This window comes from Hemitrygon akajei, chromosome 21, assembly GCF_048418815.1.
Source record: "Hemitrygon akajei chromosome 21, sHemAka1.3, whole genome shotgun sequence".
Taxonomy (NCBI): domain Eukaryota; kingdom Metazoa; phylum Chordata; class Chondrichthyes; order Myliobatiformes; family Dasyatidae; genus Hemitrygon; species Hemitrygon akajei.
In genome coordinates, this window is record NC_133144.1 from 43,468,459 (window position 1) to 43,487,997 (window position 19,539).

Below are 19,539 nucleotides of genomic sequence, written 5' to 3' on the forward strand. Positions count from 1 at the left end.
AGCAGCTACTTCATGTAGATAAGTTTGAAAGCAGAGAGGGATGCACACCAGGCTGTGTATACTGCTCGCTGTAGCTTCTTGCCACGGTTCCTAAGTGCCCCATCCTTTTCATGTTCCAACAGCCTTTCATCCTCAGACCCACTTTCTGAGAATGAATTGGTCACATCCTATTATGTCTTAAGGAGGGCAGTGGTTTACAAGGCAAGGTTGATGTAGTAATTGGAACTCCATTAATCTGCCATTCCCGAATACCTGTCATAATGTGAGCTGGCAATGTCGAAACCCAAGTGCAGAGGAAAGACAAACTCCCATGTAGAGACTGTGAGGGGAGTTTATTCATAAGAATTCCAACAGAACATCGCTAGCCCGGCTAAACAACACTGCGAGACATTAACATTCTCAAAACTAGGACTCTGCGATTAGCGCTAATCCAGCGTCCATTTAAATTATACAAATAACACAAAACCCCCGTGCCTATCAAATGAACTTAACAAGCTTAAGCAGAAAGCACCAGGAGACCACATTACAAACAGCGGGTCACTCGAGAAAAACACAAGGAATTCAAAACGATTAGCAACCCCCGTTAAACAATTGACCAATTCTCAGCCTGAAAAGCTAGTTACAGTGTTAACCCTCCCTATGGCCAAGAGAAATCTGCAGAACCTCAAGAGAGAACCTGAGGAACCCTGAGAGAGAACTAGAGAACCTCAAGTGAAACCTGGGGAATCTTGATGACATTGAGGACCAGGGACACTTAGACCCAGAAAAAGCCTTGGCATAGACTAGAGAAGCTTGGAACAAGGACAAGGAAAGTTCAGAATGTGTACTTGATAAACTCAGAATGTAGTCTAGAGGCACTTGGAACATTGTCTTGAGAAACTTAGAACATAAACTAGAGACACTTGAATGTAGACTTGGAGTGTGGACTTGAGAATAGATAGCATTCTCACCTAAACCTGACTGATGTCAAAACGTTATGATTCAACCTTCGCTGGGTCCATTACTTGGCAGAGTTGTTCTATCACAATGAGTGCTGGCAACGTCATAATCCAAATGCAGTGGAAAAACAGACTCAATTGTAGAGGCAGTAACCAAAGTTTATTCATAAGAAATGCAACAGAATATCAGTGGCTCAGCCAAGTGACATCTCATTCTCAAAACTAAGGCATAGCGTTCTCAAAACTAAGACCCTGTGATAATCACTAATTAAGTGTCTACTTAAATAATGCAAGTAACACAGAATCGTGAAGACTATCAAAATAAACTTAACAAGTTTAAACACAGCACCATGAGCGAGTCACTCAAGACAAACATAAGGAAATCTAAACAATTAGCAACTCTCCTTAATCAACAACTGACCCAATTCTGATGCTCTAAAAACCATGGCACACAATGCTCTCCAGCTCCCCGCACAGGCTGGAAGAGCTCATTACAGCACCTGGCACCTGAAGCATTCATTAATCCAGAAGGGAGAAATGGATCCAAAATACACTTGGGATATGCAGCCACTGTCAGTGATCTAGAATGCAGCCAGGGCTGGGGTCCTGACTGTGGACCAGCTGTACAACTGGAGCTAGGCTTGGTCCAGAAAACCAGGATCATGAATGTGAGCAGGTTTCCATCCACAGTCTGGAGTGCTTGTATATTTTCCGCATCCTGGGAATGCATTATACTATTTGGATAAGTACATGGATAGATGGCATTTAGAGGAATATGGGGCAGACATGATTGTATACCTGAGCTGAAGGGTCTGTTTCCACATAATATTCTTTTATAACTCTGTAACTCCATTGTGTAACATTAAAGAAGTGAAATGAACGTGTTTGGATATTAGTATGGAGTAACATCCAATAGTCTGGAAAGTCTGTTCTTCCAGCACCATCACCACTAAGGATGCTAGATTATTGGAGTGTTACTCTGAACATCCTAATGGATTTCAGTGAAGAATCAGAGGCAAAGGAGTTCAAGGTAGAAATATTAGGAGGTGTCTAATAATGATCGAAGAGATGGGTTTTAAGCAGAGAAAATTGAGGAAGGGTTATACTTGTAGACAACACTGGAAGGGCTGCAAGTGCTACAAGAGTATTCTGAAAGGTAGGAGTTTCATGATGTGATTGTATGCGTTATTTTTGTGAATCTCTGTGAAGGATTTTTGTGGCGTAAAATGTATTTGTGTCACATCCTAGCATTCATGCAATAATCTCACTAAAATCTGAAATAGGCAGTTTATAGACTGACGGCACCCTTCAAGTGCTCAGTACTTACCTCATACTAACATCATTACTTTATATAGTCACATAATTACGTTATATAGCTTGGAAAAGAGAACTACAAAGGCAAAGAAATTTGACAGCAAATTTGCAAGAGTGAGCCTTTGTTGGCTGAAGACACTGTGGACAAAAGCACAAAGAAATAAGGGTGAATGTGGGAAGGAAAAGTATTGCGATTGTACGCCTGGATAAAGGTACAGAGACAGCTGATAATATTAATCAAAAACCCTCTCACCAAGACTTGCATACAAACTTGACTCATTAGCTAACTCTGCTAACAGCAACGTGACTCAACAGTGAGGAGGCCACCTTTCATAAGCAATAGATGCCCAGGGTCAGTATGATATGGGCTTCAACCAAACAGGAACGTTGTGACGTTCCGATTAAAGGAACCTCGATTTGAGTGAATGCTGTGTAAATGCTGCCATACACTAGACCAGAAATGACAGATTGTACACCAGCATAAGATAGTAAAGTATATTTACTGAATTTTCAACTTTAACAAACAGTTACAGAAAAAGGAAAGAAAGTAAAAGAGCCCATTACGTAACATTGGAACTCATACTGGAGTAGTCGGGAGTATGTCTCTTTACTCACAAGTTGACCCCACAGTCTGCATGAAAGCACCTGCCACATTCAGTGGAATTCTTAACCATGGTATTACGTAATCAGAAACCCAGGTACCAGCACAGGTTATTGAGCACTGACATGGTGAATATGTTGTGGGTTAGGGAATAATCAGCAGACTTTACCACAAGCTAGGTCACAGATTATAGACTCTATGCACAGGTGCAATGGAACAGATATGGCTGAGTTATTTCCAGTAGATGAGTTTATGAATGAGTAGGGAAGAAAATTCTCAATGAGACAGGTGGAGCAAGATAATCTTGTGGTGCAAATGTGATTCTCAATTCAAGGTCGGAGACATAAATACTGTAAATGTTTGCTCCGTCCTGTTAAACCAGAGGGAGTGACCATATAGGAGAATGGAACAGTGGTAGGGAATGCAAGGATTTATATACAGAAATAATGGGTATGTGGTGGGCTGGGGTGTGATCAGGGTTTAACATGAGATACTCATTCTACCAGTCTAGTGGGCATGTCCATGTGTCTGGTGAGGAAACGAGTGTGCATACTACAAACTTTAAACCAGCTCGCAAGGCACTAACTACCTGAAAGGCAAAAACTTGCCTACTTCCATCAGGGTTCAGCTCAAGACCAATCATGAACAGCAATTTAAATGGCATTAAGCTGGCTTACTCTGAAGACTTCTCATAAACTGTAAATTAGAAGGATGAAAAAAATATTTGTAAACTAATATTCTCAACTTTTAGATTATGTAATTCATTAAGTAGAAGCTGAAATACCATAATGAAAATCTTTCAAAGAAATGTTTGATATCATAATTTTTATGTGAGAGTATTAGGGTCCACATACACAGTTTGAGGTATCTTGAAGTAATAAAAGAACCTATAGAAATTCAAGATTTTTCCTTTAATACCGATGCTTTATATAACTATTTCTATTCAGCTGGCAGATCACAACTGAAGAACAATAAGGTCCATAGATCTTGGAAATATATTGGCTCATGTGTCAATCAAGTTACGAAACATCTTACTCTGTGTGGTTCCTTGCTTTGAGTTTGCACTGAGAATCAATGGCACTGATGGATTTGAGTCTGACACAGCTTAGACTCACAATCTTTATTGAGGATCGGTGTCAATCATTCACTTGTCTTACTGAAGCAGATCTGGTACAAGAGGATCTTATAAATGATTTGACATTTCTGCACTGACTTGCTCTCAGAAAAGTGGGACTGAATGATTTATTGATCTCCTCCACAGCTGGCTGTATGGGATCCAGTGATGGGTCTGAATGGGAGTCTCCAGGAGCGACGCTTGGAAAATGACATGCAAGGAGTCGTCCTGAAAGTGGTCACCATTCTGGTAAACAGCCACCTCCATATTAGTGTGGTGAACAGCTGAGAGAATTCCAGGCCAGGTCCACATCTCGCAGAGTCTGTCACTCCCATCAATCCTACCCAACAGTGAGGCACAACATTCCATCACTCCCTTTGCTTCAATTCATCATCCCTGTTGCTCATGTTCTTTTCAAGTTCCAGTGACCTGTTAAGTCTCCTCTCTAAGTCCTTTCCGATACTCTATTTACCTCAATTCTTTGCAATGTTAGTATAAAAAGCACTGGCGGAACTCCAAGTGTCAGGTAACAGTAGGAGGGAAATGGACACTTGACATTTCAAGTTTAAGCTCTTCATCTGCAGTAATAAAAAATAGTGGATCTGATAAAAATGACAGCCTCTGCACACGAACAGGAAGCAGCACCAATATGTTTGACAATACAGCAGAGAAAATGTTGGGAGAACAGTGCCAGGGTAGGTTTGGAACATGGATTGCTCCACGTTGACAGCATAAAAGGTCACGACCCAAAATGTCAGCTGTCTATTTCCCTCCATGGATGCCACCTGGACCCCTGAGTTCCTCCTTTGTGTGTTGCTTCATGTTCCTGCATCTGCCGTCTCTTGTGTCTCCTCTTTGCAATGTCAGTTTGCCTCATTTCCTTTTCCTTCATGTTGATCTTTTGATTCCATCCTTCTCCACTAAACTCACCTCCACTTCCATCTTGTGGTTTTCAAAGGCCTGTTAAAAAACCTCCTTAGCTTCCTTTGTTATCTTTAATTTGCTGGTTCTCAGTATACACCGCTTCCCGTGAGGAGATTAATAGAAGTGTCGGTTCTTGACTTGTATCAGTCAGTGTTGATAAGGTTTCCGTTAGGTCTAGCATATTGGGATATCTCTGAGTGAACTATAGAGGGGAAAGACATTCTTGATTTGCCTTTATCTGTTCCTTCCTGCAGTAATTCTTCAAAACCATTTTGGGAATTGATTTATGTCAACAAAGAAGGAGACATAGGATATGAATATTCATGAAAATCATACAAAATAGCAGATGTTGGAAATCTAAAATAAAATAAAAGATGGTTGCTAGAAATACTCTGCAGGTTGCTTTGCATCTGTGGGAGAAATTGAAGGGTCTTCACCCTGAAACATCAATTCTCTCTTCCCACCGAATGAACCTGCCCTGGGTTTTTCCAACAATTTTTCATTTTAAATTATATTAATATTCACCCTCACCAATGGGGATTCTCTTTACACCTCAAAGGGTGTTAACTCATTGACACAATACAAGTTTTCCAAATATAATTCAATTAAAATATTAAGGCATAAACAACATGTAAATAAAGTATCTCAGTATTGGCCTGACTCATGCTGTGAGGGTAATTACACCTCTCTGCTTCTTTTTTTGAAAGGATGTTTCTAATGAAGCATCATCAATTGGTGGGTTGTGACCTTGATGTAGCTCTTCCCTAATTTGAAGGTGTTAATATTTAGTGTTGCCTGAATGCTCCTCAACCCTGTGTGTGTGTGTGTGTGTGTGTGTGTGTGTGTGTGTGTGTGTGTGTGTGTGTGTGTGTGTGTGTGTGTGTGTGTGTGTGTGTGTGTGTGTGTGTGTGTGTTGTTTGCATTTGTGTGTGTGTATCCACAGGAGGAACCCTTTGTCATGGTTGCTGAAAACATCCTGGGACAACCAAAGCGCTACAAAGGGTTTTCCATTGACGTCCTGGATGCTCTCGCTAAAAATCTTGGATTTAAATATGAGATCTATCAAGCCATGGACCATAAATATGGTAGTCAACTTCCTAATGGCTCCTGGAATGGAATGATTGGAGAACTCATTAACAAGGTGAGCACTCCTTTATTAACTCAACTCAAATTTAATATTAGAATGATGTTGTTCATTATCATTTTGGTTGATGAATGTGATGGAGAAGCATAGGTTGCTGATTTGAGAAAATGATCTAGACTGGGACTGCTGATGGAGTACTGAATGACTGGACAGAGAATGCTGAAAAAGGACTGCACAGAGGCAGATGGAATGCTACAATGTTTAACAGTGCTTTACTGTTGAAAGCCTTGCATTGTCAGAGGAGTAGTACTCAATCTCGAGGAACTACTGAGGGCGTTCTACTCAGCTAGAAGCCCAGTAACAAGGAAATGCTGCCGCCTAAGGTACCGACCCTCAGATAAGAACATTCTATTAGATCTTCTGTCATGTGTTGTTAGAAGAGCAGAAAGAGCATAAATGGATATTTGTCGGTGGCCATCCTACATACCAGATGATATCCATGTTTGTCCATGTGAGGGACAGAATCGCCTTCACACAATATAGAAGAAGGCAGTTCTATCCTTCAACCTTGCATGGTCTTGTCTGAGACACTAAACAAAGGATCTAAATCAGGCATATAGCAATCCCAGGAGAGTTAGACATTTTCTTTACAAGTAATTAACCAGAGAACACCTTGTAGTGAAGACCTTCTCAAAAAGGACTGACATATATTTAGTAGAAAAGATAAATAATTTATGATAGAACAATAATCTCTATCTCTGTGATTTGTAGACATTTAGTGATGGGAAGAAAAACAAGTTATATTTAACAACATGGAATCATGGAAGAAGATTCTGGGAGGTCTTGACTGATTAGAATTGGGTGCTGGGACTATTTTTAGAACATAGAACAATCCAGCACAGAGAAAGGCCTTTCAGCCCAGGACATGAAAGCTTTCTAACACCTTGTTCCTACTAAAGAATTAGCAGGGATAGTAAGTAGGGGCCATTGCTGTTAGTATTTATCAATATAAAGGTCAATGTCAAAGAAACCAGGCAACAGATTTCAATCAAGAAAAACAATGGCCTTTAGCATTGTTCACTAATCTTCATGTATTTTTCCTTTCTCTTTCTTTTAAAATGGATTTGCATCTCCCTTTGTTCCTCTTTTCTGTACATTGTATTACTGCTAACTTCAGACATAGAATGTTGACAGAATACCTACTGTTATCTCCCAGTAACCCAAGAACTGATATGGTCCAAGAATTCCATTCTATTCAGATGGAGTAGTCAGGATCCTTACCTCAAGCAGCAAAGATACAGAAAGATTATTAGCCAAAAGTTTCCCTGTTGACAGAGAAATTGATGTTGCCCTGCAGGATGCATGGTGACCAAACTTGGACGTGAGAAACTGGAATCACCATGGCAACTGTCATATGTCACTCCAAAATTTGTGTGTTGATTAATTATCATTAAATAATTACTGTTAAATGAACAGGAGGAAGGCTTTCATATTAACGTGTTAGGCATTCATACACTAATGTCTTACAGCTTAAATCAAAGGCTACAGTCTATTATAACAAGATTTTCTTCATCAAATTACTTGAAACCAAGTTGTTTATATTCATGGCCAGCCTCTAATCATCAGCTCTCTGGAGCTTCTGATGTCATAGTTAATGAACCAATCAAATGAGTTTCTTACAAAGGAGAATATTTCAGGCAACTGAGAACACATTGTGAAGTATGAACTAAAAGGAATGAAATGCATCTATGACAAATCCTTCTCATGATGGAGTCATGGAATAAAGCTATGTAGGTAAACCTGATCATTACAATAGCCTCAATTTATCAGTAACTTTAATGTAGGAAAGTGCCCTAAGGCATTTTGCAGAGCATTATCAGATGCAACAACTTTGAACCACATGAAGAAATATCAGGATTCACAATGATGATCTTGGTCAAGAAATAGTATTATAGATATTTCAGAAAGTAAGAGGACATGGCTGCCAACCATGTTGTAATTCCTTCTGAGGATAATCCAGACAGTAGCTTCAGTCCAGATGAAGAGTTTCAACCAAGAATGTCAACTGTATATTTCCCTCCATAGATGCTACCTGACCCACTGAGTTCCTCCAGTGTCTTTCTCCAGATTCTAGCGTCTACAGTCTTTCTTGTGTCTCCATAATCCAGAAAGCAGTCATTCAGTAAATCAGAAAACAAATGGCTTGTAGGATTGAAGAGAGAGGGAAGTCATGAGAGCATGGATGGAGCTGAAAACTAGGGGGTGAATTTTGGCCCAGCTATTTTTTTCACAATTTCCAGTTTTAAGGTGACAAAAGTATAATTTCAAAGAGGATTTATGGTTTCATTATCTGACTGAAAAGCCATAATCTCACTAATAGTCTCAGGTGATGTTTAATTCACAGCTACAAAGCTGGAATGCATTCCAATCACTTTATTAAAATGACTGGTTTTATATCCCTTCCTTGCATCTATTTATTTAGTCTAATTCTTTTAATTGCATGTTTTTATATGACAGACAGTCTTATTGAAATTTCATTTGCTTCTCTCACTGGCACTATCATTAGCGTCTATTCCAGTCATTCCCTTATTCTCAGAATCCTCTTCACAGAGGATGCTTTATCTTTTCCCTTCCTTGATGGAAAAAGCTCTAGGTTTAGAGGTCAGTTTCACAGATTATCAGGGTAATTAGCTCAGGTCAATGAATGTTCCAGACTATTAATGGAACCTGTTCAAGGAAATGATCCAGTAACAGTGGGACAGTGAGTCAAGATGGTACTGAGCTGCGGTCTCCATCGTGATCGTGGCTCAGACGCTGTTGTTTTTTAAATTCATGGATATGGTTTTGGGGGCAGAGGGGTCAGGTTAGGGTTTATGGACAATAATGTGGGGAAGTTAGATGTCAGAATCTGTTTTAGGCTAAGGTATATGGAGGAGTTCAAAGTTCAAAAACTTCAAAATAAATTTATTATTGAAGTACATATATATATCACTCTATACAACCCTGAGATTCATTTTCTTGCAGGCATTTGCAGTAAACCCAAAGAAGCACAACAGAATCAATTAAAGACAACACATACCACGGCAAACAAAAAATGTGCTAAAGGCAACAAAGTGCACAAATACAAAAAGAAAAAGAATGATGAATAAATATCAAGAACATGAAATGAAGAGTCCTTGAAAGTGAGTCCATAGGTTGCAGGATCAGTTCTGTGCTGGAATGACTGAAGTTGAGTGAAGTTATCCCCTCTGGTTCAAGATGGTCGAGGGGTAATAACTGTTTCTGAACCTGGTAGTGTAGGTCCTGAAGCTCCTGCACTTCCTTCTTGATGGCAGAAGTGAAAAGTTAGCATGGCCTGGGTAGTGTGTGCCATTGATGATGGATGCCGCTTTCCTGTGACAGCACTCCATGTAGATCTGCTCAATAGTGGGAAGGGCTTTACCCGTGATGGACTGGGCTGTATCCATTAATTTGTTGTAAGCTTTCCTGCCCAAGGACATTGACGTTTCCATATCAGACTGTGATGCAACCAGTCAATATACTCTCCACTGCTCATCTATAGAAGTTTGACAAAATTTTGGAAGACATGCTAAATCTTTACAAACTTCTAAGAAAGTAGAGTCTCTGCCGTGTTTTCTTTGTAATGGCACTTGGGTGCTAGACCCTAATCAGATCCTTGGAAATGATAATACTGAGGGATTTGAAATTGCTGACCCTCTCTACCTCTGATCCCCAATGAGGGCTGGCTCATGGACCTCCAGTTTCCTTCTCCTAAAGTCTATAATCATTTCCTTGATCTTGCTGACATTGAATGAGAGGTTATTGTTGTGGCACCACTCAGCCAGATTTTCAATCTCTCTCCTATATGGTGATTCATTCCTCTACCCCCCTCCCCCCTTTGGTTCAAGAAATGACAGTGGTGTCATCAGCAAACTTGAATCTGGCATTGGAGCTGTGCTTAGCCTCATAGTCATAAGTGTAAAGTGAGTAGAGCAGGGGGCTGAGCACACAGCCTTGTAATATACCTCTGCTGATGGTAATTGTGGAGGAGTTTTTGTTGCCAATCTGAACTAATTGGGGTCTGCCTAGTTCTTGGAGCTTTTTGATTAGTTTTGAGGGGATGACAGTAATGAATGCTGAGCATTCATTACTTTGTAGTCAATGAAGAACATCCTGATGTATACATCTTCACAGTCCAGAAGTTCACGGGCTGGGTGGAAAGCCAATGAAATGGTAGCTAGTGTTGATTTGGTGTGATGGTATGCAAATTGGACTGGATCTAAGTTACTTTCAAGCAGAAGTTCACAAGAGTTGATGTGTTTCATCACAATCCACTCAAAGCTCTTCACCATAGTAGATGTAAATGCTACTGGACGATAGTCATTAAGGCAGGTTGTTGCGTTCTTCTTAGACACTGGATAATTGAAGCATATTTGAAGCACCTCTTTACCACAGACTGCTGAAGCAGGAGGATGAAGATGTCTGTGAACACTCCAGCCAATTGATAAGCACAGGTCTTTATAACTCAGCGAGGTGTTCTGTCTGGACTAGATGCTTTCCGTGGGTTCGCCCTCCTGAAGGATTCTCTCAAGTCATTCTCAGAGATTGAAATCACAGGGTCGTTATGGGCTGTAGGAGTTCATGAACGTGCCTCCGTGTTTTGATGGTCAAAAGGCATTGATCTCATCTGGGAGCGAAACCTTGTTGCCACCTATGTTGCTTGGTTTCATTTTGTAGGAGGTGATAGCAAGCCCTGCCATTGCTATCGAGCATCCTTTAATGAATTCAATTTTGGTCAAGAATTGTCACTTTGCATGTGAGATGGATTCCTAGTGGCCATATCTGGACCTCTTGTCCCTAGACCTGAACACCACTGATCTGGCCCTCAGCAGATTGCAGATCTCTTACTTCATCGAGGGCTTCTAGTTGTGGAAGACTCTGAATGATTTTGTGGGGACACACTCATCTACAACTGACTTTATAAGGTCTGTGACATCTGTGGCATATTCATTCAGATCCTCTGATGAGTCCTTGAACATGGATCAGTCCATCGACTCGAAGCAAATCCCAAAGCCGCAACCACCTCTCTGTTGTCCTTATCTCTGGAGTCTTGCTCTTTAGCCTCTGCCCGCATGCAGGTAGAAAGAGGACAGCCAGATGGTCAGATAAGGTGTCGGGCCACCGCCACACATTTGCACTTGAAGGTCTACAATGTGGATATGAGGATAAAGGACAGCTGGAGTCCAGGCTTCCACTCCACGCTTGAAGGCCGGTAACATGAATGGGTGACAAAGGACATCCGTGCATGGTGGAGTGTCAACAAGCCGGTCAGTCCTGGGATCAGATGAGGGTGCTACATGAGGAGGCATGAGGGTCAATCAGTCGACATGTCCAGAGTTCGAGCCTGGAGTTCAAAGTCCTGTCCTCAGTTAGTCTGGGGGTCGATAATGAAGTTTAAAACCTAAAGTTCAATCGGAAATCCAGAAGTTGAAGCCCAGCTGAAGACTGGAGACCTGTCCTGGAGTTGTTGGACTGCCCATTTGTGTAGGTGGGTGGGAGGGAGGGAAGGGGTTTGTTTCGTTGATGTTGATTTGTTGCTTTTTGTGTTCCATGTTGTTCTGCTGAGCATTTTTGGTATGCAATGTTGGCACCGGATTGTGTGGCAACACTTGCGGACTGTCCCCAGAACATCCCTAGGTGTATGGGTTGTTAACGCATGTGACGCATTTCACTGTATGTTTCCATGTATGTGAAATAAATAAATCTACATCTGAATCTTTAGGAGCGACTATTATTCCTTCATGTGTCTCAGTCATCTAAAGGTTAATAACACATGAAAACATTAATGAGATTACTGCTTTGCAATTACTTGAAATCAAATTGCAAACCAGATTTGGAATTATGCTTCTATTAACTTAAAAGGAAAATAGTGAAGAGAGTAGCTACTCATTCAATCATTATTATAAGGTGAATTGTCAAGTGTCCAGAACTTGCCACAATATTGCCACCCAGATTATGTGGTAAAACCCAAGAGTCGAGTTTGAACTGCAAACTTCAGACGTGAGGTAAATGAATTCTGTCTGTTGTCTGATATGAAGTGTAAGAAATTATCAGATGAGTAGGTTGATAAGGTAACAAAGGAAAGGCTTTTCCTACAGAAATCCAATACATCAATGAACTTGATCAAGCCAGCTCTTTCCGAGAAATATTCTGATGTAGAGGAATTATGATAATGTAGGAGCAGATGATAGGTAACTTATCCAAACGATGATAGGTAGTTCATCAGTGGGTGTCAAGAATAGAAATGAATGCTCTGGAAGAGAGAGTATATTAGGGATATATAGCAAGAAAGGGCAAGTAGAGTTAAGGAACCAAGCTACAATGGCCATTTGAATGCCAGTGCAGGTTACCAAGCCTAACTGCAATATGTGGGCCTCTGCTGCTTAAATTCTGACAGTTCGATGCTAATTTTTGCTTATCCTTTCCTTCACAGAAAGCAGACATAGCAGTGTCAGCAATAACCATCACCCCTGAGAGAGAGAGTGTCGTGGACTTCAGCAAGCGCTATATGGATTATTCAATTGGAATCCTCCTGAAAAAGCCGGAAGAAAAAATTAACATCTTCTCAGTTTTTGCTCCCTTTGACCTTGCAGTGTGGGCCTGCATTGCTGCTGCCATCCCACTGGTGGGGGTCCTGATCTTTGTGCTCAATCGGGTGCAGCTGGTCCGAACACAGACTCCAACCCACCCTCAGAATCCTCCCTCCACCTCCAGCACTCTGCACACTGCCATTTGGCTCGTCTATGGAGCATTTGTTCAGCAAGGTAACCAACATATTTCTGGTCACACTTTGAATGGGGAATGGAGCATGAATGGCCAGGTTGTGTGTGCAACAATGAAGAATTAAGAACTGCAGGATATGTGTAAGTGGGAGGGGCCCAGAAGGAAGGAAGGCAAGTGGGAATCTATGCAACTCATCTACCTTTGAGTTTTTAGGCATATTCAGCATATGCAGGAACAGTGCGAGGAGCAATCCTGGTCTTATAGGTTGGAGGGACCAAATGCTTTCATCCAGCTCCTGTTTCTTATAGAACCATAGAACATTACAGCACAGAAACAGGCCTTTTGGCCCTTCTTGGCTGTGCTGAACCATCTTTCTGCCTAGTCCCACTGACCTGGCACCTGGCCCATATGGCCCATATCCCTCCATGCCCCTCCATGCCCCTCTCGTCCAAGTTTTTCTTAAATGTTAAAAGTGAGCCCGCATTTACAACTTCATCTGGCAGCTCATTCCACACTCCCACCACTCTCTGTGTGAAGAAGCCCCCTCTTAATGTTCCCTTTAAACTTTTCCCCCTTCACCCTTAACCCATGTCCTCTGTTTTTTTCTCCCCTAGCCTCAGTGGAAAAAGCCTGCTTGCATTCACTCTATCTATACCCATCATAATTTTATTTACCTCTATCAAGTCTCCCCTCATTCTTCTACGCTCCAGGGAATAAAGTCCTGTATGTTCTAATGCATAGGAACATGGAGAGGGAAATGTTTTTAAAGAAATTGGATTTTGATTCATTGTGATGGAGCAACATGTCTTCATTAATTTAACATAAGTAGTACAGATATTCCAAGACCAACTTGGAGAATACCTTAATGAAGATTTATGCCTCGACCTCGAAACTGAGCAAAGACCTTCACAGTGAAGACATATCAGATGCCGCAGAAGGATATTTTGAACAAAGAAGTTTGTGTGTGTTTCAGGGCTGAGAATTGTCCTCCTGTATGTAATCCAAGTAATCCCCTGTTCCTAGTGACATCAGTATTAAGTGGCAAGCACCAATGTTGGCAGGAGGCCATTGCAGAGCAAAGTTCATATCAGGCTGGTTACCAAGCAATACAGAGGTTTCCCGGGGCAGCAAATATTCTGCAGCCTCCACTCTCGAGTCTTGATTAATTTATGGAGAATACATGGTATGAATTTGAAACTGTTACTTTTGAATCTTGCTCCCACAAAGCAGATCTTTTATTTACGACCTTTCAAACAGCACAAAACAGTTTTTTTTTGAGATTTGAGAGCCGTGCCCTAAGAATTTGAATCCAGGCCCTACCTGCTAGGCTCCACCAGTGGGCAGAGTGAAATTAAAGAGCCAAGTACAGAGGCACAAAGTGTCTCCGTGCTGTCTGCAGCAACATTAAGAAACTCTATGCCAGAGCAAACCCAGCTCACACCCTTTAACATTGGCCTTTACACTTTATTGGAATTCACACAGATAGAAATGGTGCAGTGGGATGCTAACTACCAAGAGGCCACTTCAACGTTTCTGTTGTGCTGCTGACTTACACCAGGCCAGTTAGGTTGACCTTTGAAGCCTCTATTGATGAATGTTTTGATGGGGTCTTGATTTCAAATAAAGGAAAGCTGCTCCCTCTGGCAAGTAGCAGACACTTAAAATCATTGACCAACGGGTTAGAAAGGAGTTCAGGAAAACTCTTTCCACTGAGGAGGTTGCCGAGATCTGAAATGCTCTCCCTGAAAGAGTGACTCTATCAGTAGTTGGGCAGACACTAGAGGATGAGAGGCTCGCAAGAGTAGGTGGGGTGGCGTGCTGTGGAACCAAACACGAGTTGTCTCTCTGATAGCACATTCAGGAGCAGGGGCTGAATGGTCTCTTCTCTTGGCTACCAGTGTGAAGTGAATGGTTATGGTCATTCTCATTTCTTGTTAAGTAAGGCAGCATACCTTAGTCTTAAGGACATCAAAGGTCCAAGATATGTTTCGGCTTGCTTTCACTGATCAATAATATCACACTGAAGTGTCCTGTGGCACAATGCGTTCAGGATATTTCTGTTAAACATCTCTTAGAAACAGTGATGAAACATCTAATCAAAGTCACCAAAAAACATTTTCATGAGTAACAGGACCTTCTCCTGCAAACCCTGTGCTATAAGTGCATTTTTCCAAACTTTTTTCTTTGCAATCTAAATTTAATTGTAGGCACAAAGTTAATCTGCAGTAGAATGAATTCTAGGTTTTTCAATTACTCTTTGTGGAAGGTCTCATTGATCAGAGTAAGTAGAGTACTGAGAACTGTTTAAATTCACAATCCCAAGGCAGTTTCATAAAGAGTCCAACACCACTTTTCATTCATGCATCTTATTAACATAATAGAAGTCATTTTTGCAAAGACAGATCTGCTAGATTTTTAAGTTGTAGAATAAGTCTATTTTGTAATTATCTTAATTGGTAGATGTAAATTAGTGATAATGTTACTAATGTATTTAATTTGTGTATTGTGAATGTAGCTAACGTTTTCACAGAGGCAAAGAATTATATCTTTAAGTTATTCAGAAGACTTGAATCTGCATCTAATTTTCATTGCATAATCTCTCAGTTTAATGATAGTTCTCCAAGTTCCACAATTAATTAAAGTGTAATAGAATAACTGCAGGTGTGCAGCTAGGCAGCAAACTGCAGACTCATTATAGTGTACTTACTGTAAGAGCGTGATAGTTATGTATGCTGTTGTATTCATACACCTTGTTCATGCACTGAACAGACACGCCCTGGTACTGGTACACACTGATGTTACACTATTACTTTGTGCTGTTAAAGTTCATCAAAGTTCAAAAGTAAATTTATTTTCAAAGCACATATATGTCACTATATGCTACCCTGATATTCATTTCCTTGCAGGCATTCACTGTAGAAAAAAAGGAATACAATAGGATTGATTAAAAACGGCACAAGAAGTTAGACAAACAACCAAAGTACAAAGGAAGACAAACAAAACAAATAATTATAATAAATAAATAATATTGAGAACATGAGTTTCACAAGTGCACATTATTGGAACAATATTTTGGTTCATACTACTGCAACACAATACCAATGCACATGGCTGCTGAGCACTATACCAGTAGTGTCAATAGGTGCACTATTCTGCTACGTGATGCTGAAGCTCACTTCTAGCATCATTAACAACATTGCTACACACTGATGGTACATATACTGGTTCAAACTGCTGCAAACTTTCTAAAACAATTTGCTCTATAAATAGTGGATATATAGTATTCCTAATAATCTTATAAAATTGTCAACAAGACACAGAGTCATACAACATGGGACCATCATATTGTAGTAGCGCAGATGGTTGGTGCAAGATTAATACTGTTAGTGCATCATATTGGAGCATGATTCAGCTGTCCACTGCTGTTCACTTAATAGTGTATGCGGTTGGAGTATAATGTACTAGTAAACACTGCTAGGATACAGTACTTGTTCACATTGCTGGATCACAATGCCGGTACTTCACACAGGAGCAAGCTGCTAGCGTTCAGTACTGGAACACAAAGCTAGTGTGCAACACACTTGATGCAGCATAATATTGTTAAAACATGTTGGTGCACACAATAATGAACCCATGACTATTCAGTGTTGCTAGAGCACATGACCTTTGCACACACAGCTGGAACACGTGACTTGCAAGCTACCAGGCACAGCACTATACTTCCCAGTACTGGCACACATCAATTGTGTATGTTGATTCGAACAATCGCAGACAAAGGGTGAATTTTGATTATTTTCCTTCTGAGCAGCAGTATATCAGCGATAAAGTTATTAATATATTTCATGAATGTCACTAACCAACACATCTCCTTTCCAACAGCAATCATGCAAAGAAAGGTCACATTTCAACAGTTATAGAACATGCTTAAAAAGGAGTTACTGAGGCAGATATTAAAGGGAATCTGAAATTCTGCAGAGGTAAAATTAATAAATAAATCCTTCTTTAAATCCCTGTTATTTCTCACAGTTGCTTAGCAGTCTAAAGCATATGTAATCTTTATAATAGTAGAAATAATGATGAACTTAACATCTAATGACCACATGAAACCTTAAGGTAAGTGAAGTCGCTAAAGTGAAAATAAAAAATAAATATAAAATTAATGGATTAAAAGCTTATAAAGCCTATAAACCAAAATTAACCTGCACTGCAAGTTCTAAAACAGGTGGCACTTGAAGTAATGAATACATAAGTGATCATCATCTCTGTTTTGGGACATTCTAATTCCACTGGAGCAGGCATTATAAAATTGTTATTTGAGTGTTGTGGGGACGATAGACAAGCTTGCCTGACGGTGGCTGGTTTCAAAATGCTGGAATTCATGAGCTGTTGTAACAGGGGAGTTGTCAAATCATAGTAGGATTATTGAGAGTCAACGTGGTTTTATGAATGAAACCAAATTTGCCAGATATAGCAGCTATATGAGGATGTTGCTGACAGGGTCAATAAGGAGAAGCAGAAGGTGCAGATTTTTATAAGGCACTTTTGAAGATTTTTCATGAAAATGAGTTACATAAAAGAAGGGCTCACAGAGTTGGGGGAAATGCAGTGCATAAGTAAAGGATTAATTAAGAGATAAACTTGGAGAGTGGGAATAAACTTCTTTTATCAGAGGTACATGCTGTTACTACAGGAGTGCCACAAAGAATGGTACCAGGTCCTCAGTCAGACTAATGAACCAGCTGAGGAGGATGTGATGCCTCCTCCAATGATGGTAGGAGGCAGATATGAAAGTGAGCTGTGGGGATAATATAGAGGTTGGAAGTTGTGAGTCAGATCAGCAGCTGAATATAGTGTGGGGAAAAAAATAAGAAAGTAATAAAGGTCAAGATGAGAAAACATTTCTTTACTGAGAGGTTTAAAGCCTTTGGAATTTTCTACCTCAGACTGAGTGGGGATGTTCCATCAGTATCTGTATTCGAGGCTGGGATTGACAGGTTTTTAAAAGCTGAGAGAATCAGGGAATAATGTGTTTAAATGGTAAATCACAGGATGGACCATGATTTTATTGGCTCAGGGGCTGGCTCATGAGAACATGCATCCCATTCACTTCTTTTTGACACGTTCCTGTGATGTCAGGCTTCATTTAATGTTTTGGTTGCAGGTGGAGATTCGCCATTGAACTCATTTGCCATGCGGATTGTGATGGGCAGCTGGTGGCTCTTCACTCTCATCGTGTGTTCTTCATACACTGCCAATCTGGCTGCATTCCTGACCGTATCCAGAATGGATAACTCCATCCAGTAAGTGATGTCAGCGGAAACTTTGAGACAGAAAGGGACAAAGTGTTCCATTGTTTCCATTTCAAAAATTGTCTTGCTCATCTGACACAGTGGAAGCTGTTCTTTCACTTTGCAGTGTTTACTGCATGTTAATTAATCTGACCTATCAGTAAAGGAAGATCATTGCAGTCTCGGGTTTAACATCTGCAGCCTTGTTGTTTACCCATCATCAGTGATCACCATCTTCAGCAAAAGACCACCATTCGGGATTTAGCTTTTCAACTGCACCCCTCTCTTTGCAACTGACTCGAATCAAAACTACTTTTTCATTCAAATATGTTAACAACATTGCTCCGAGAAAGGCCTTGAAAAGATCTGTAGCACATGTAAGGTTTGAAAACGTTAAACATCCTTTCCCTTCTCAGATTGATAGGAGAAGGGACTCTCAGAAGCCCAGCCTCCCCGGGGCACCAAGACCTGGAGTAGAAAGAGCTGAGCCAGTGAAAGGCAGAACACAAAACAGCATGGAAACAGGCCCTTTGACAGATCCCGCGAGAGAAAGTTGCCTCCCAGGACCCTTTTAACTCTTTCCCCTTTCACCCTAAACCTATGCTCCCAATTTTTCAAATCTCCTACCCTGGAGAAAAGACTTACCATCTGCCTTATGTATGCCTCTTCTGATTTTAAACATTTGTTCCAAGAAATCAAGACCTAGACTAGCCAACTCTCCCCGTATCTCAAGCCCTCCAGTTCTGGCAAAATTCTTTTTTTCAACATATGGAGGCAATATCTCGGAGAACCTTTTCAGTGAATTCAAATCTGGTTCCAGATTCTATGAATCATAGATAAACTTACCAATGTCAGAATTGAGTGCACAATAGTCACCTGATTTACTGGCATGCCAGGGAGATGTCTGTTCTGGCAGGCTATTGGAATGTGATATATTATGCCTTTGGGAATGCACAATGTGAAGTCTAACTCACTCAAATAACCCTTCTACATTCCAGATGCTGTGACATTTAAAAGATGGGGAAAGCACTTTACTGCAAGGAAATAACCTCTAGTTTTGTGATAAACTACCTGTCTATGGAACATTACATCCTGGGTCTTTAGTAACAGATAAATAATTCATACATTTCTACCTTCTGTGGAAGCAGCTTTACTGTTTCTCAACTGCTTACTGAGTAATGAAAAGTTAATTTGTTGGAATATGTTATTGGGCTGTTGCAGCCTAGTCATTAAATAACGTCTTGGATGAGCTGATAGGTAGCCTCTGCTCCACTCTTCCACCTCACTCACATCACCACCAACAACACCCCCCCCCCCCCCCACCCAACCCTAACTCTTAACTTCCCTGTATTCCAAAAATCTTTTTACTTCAACCTTGAATGCTCTGGTTCCCTGCTCAAACCGTGTCACCAGCAATGAGAGCTCAAGTGGAATCAGTGGTAAAAGGAATTATTGTGGCATGACATGTTATGTACCTATAGACAGAGATGTGT

At 40.6% G+C, this 19,539-nt stretch overlaps 1 protein-coding gene across 1 annotated transcript in view; it reads left to right on the forward strand.

Moving 5' to 3' along the window:
* The window catches only part of LOC140714256 (glutamate receptor ionotropic, delta-1-like), an 870,844-nt gene that overhangs the window by 795,117 nt on the left and 56,188 nt on the right, over positions 1-19,539 (forward strand). Inside the window, exons 9-12 of the mRNA XM_073025312.1 lie at positions 4,115-4,216; positions 5,835-6,032; positions 12,469-12,799; positions 17,920-18,058. Coding sequence (XP_072881413.1) covers positions 4,115-4,216; positions 5,835-6,032; positions 12,469-12,799; positions 17,920-18,058 — 770 coding nt within the window. The remainder of the gene's footprint in view (positions 1-4,114; positions 4,217-5,834; positions 6,033-12,468; positions 12,800-17,919; positions 18,059-19,539) is intronic.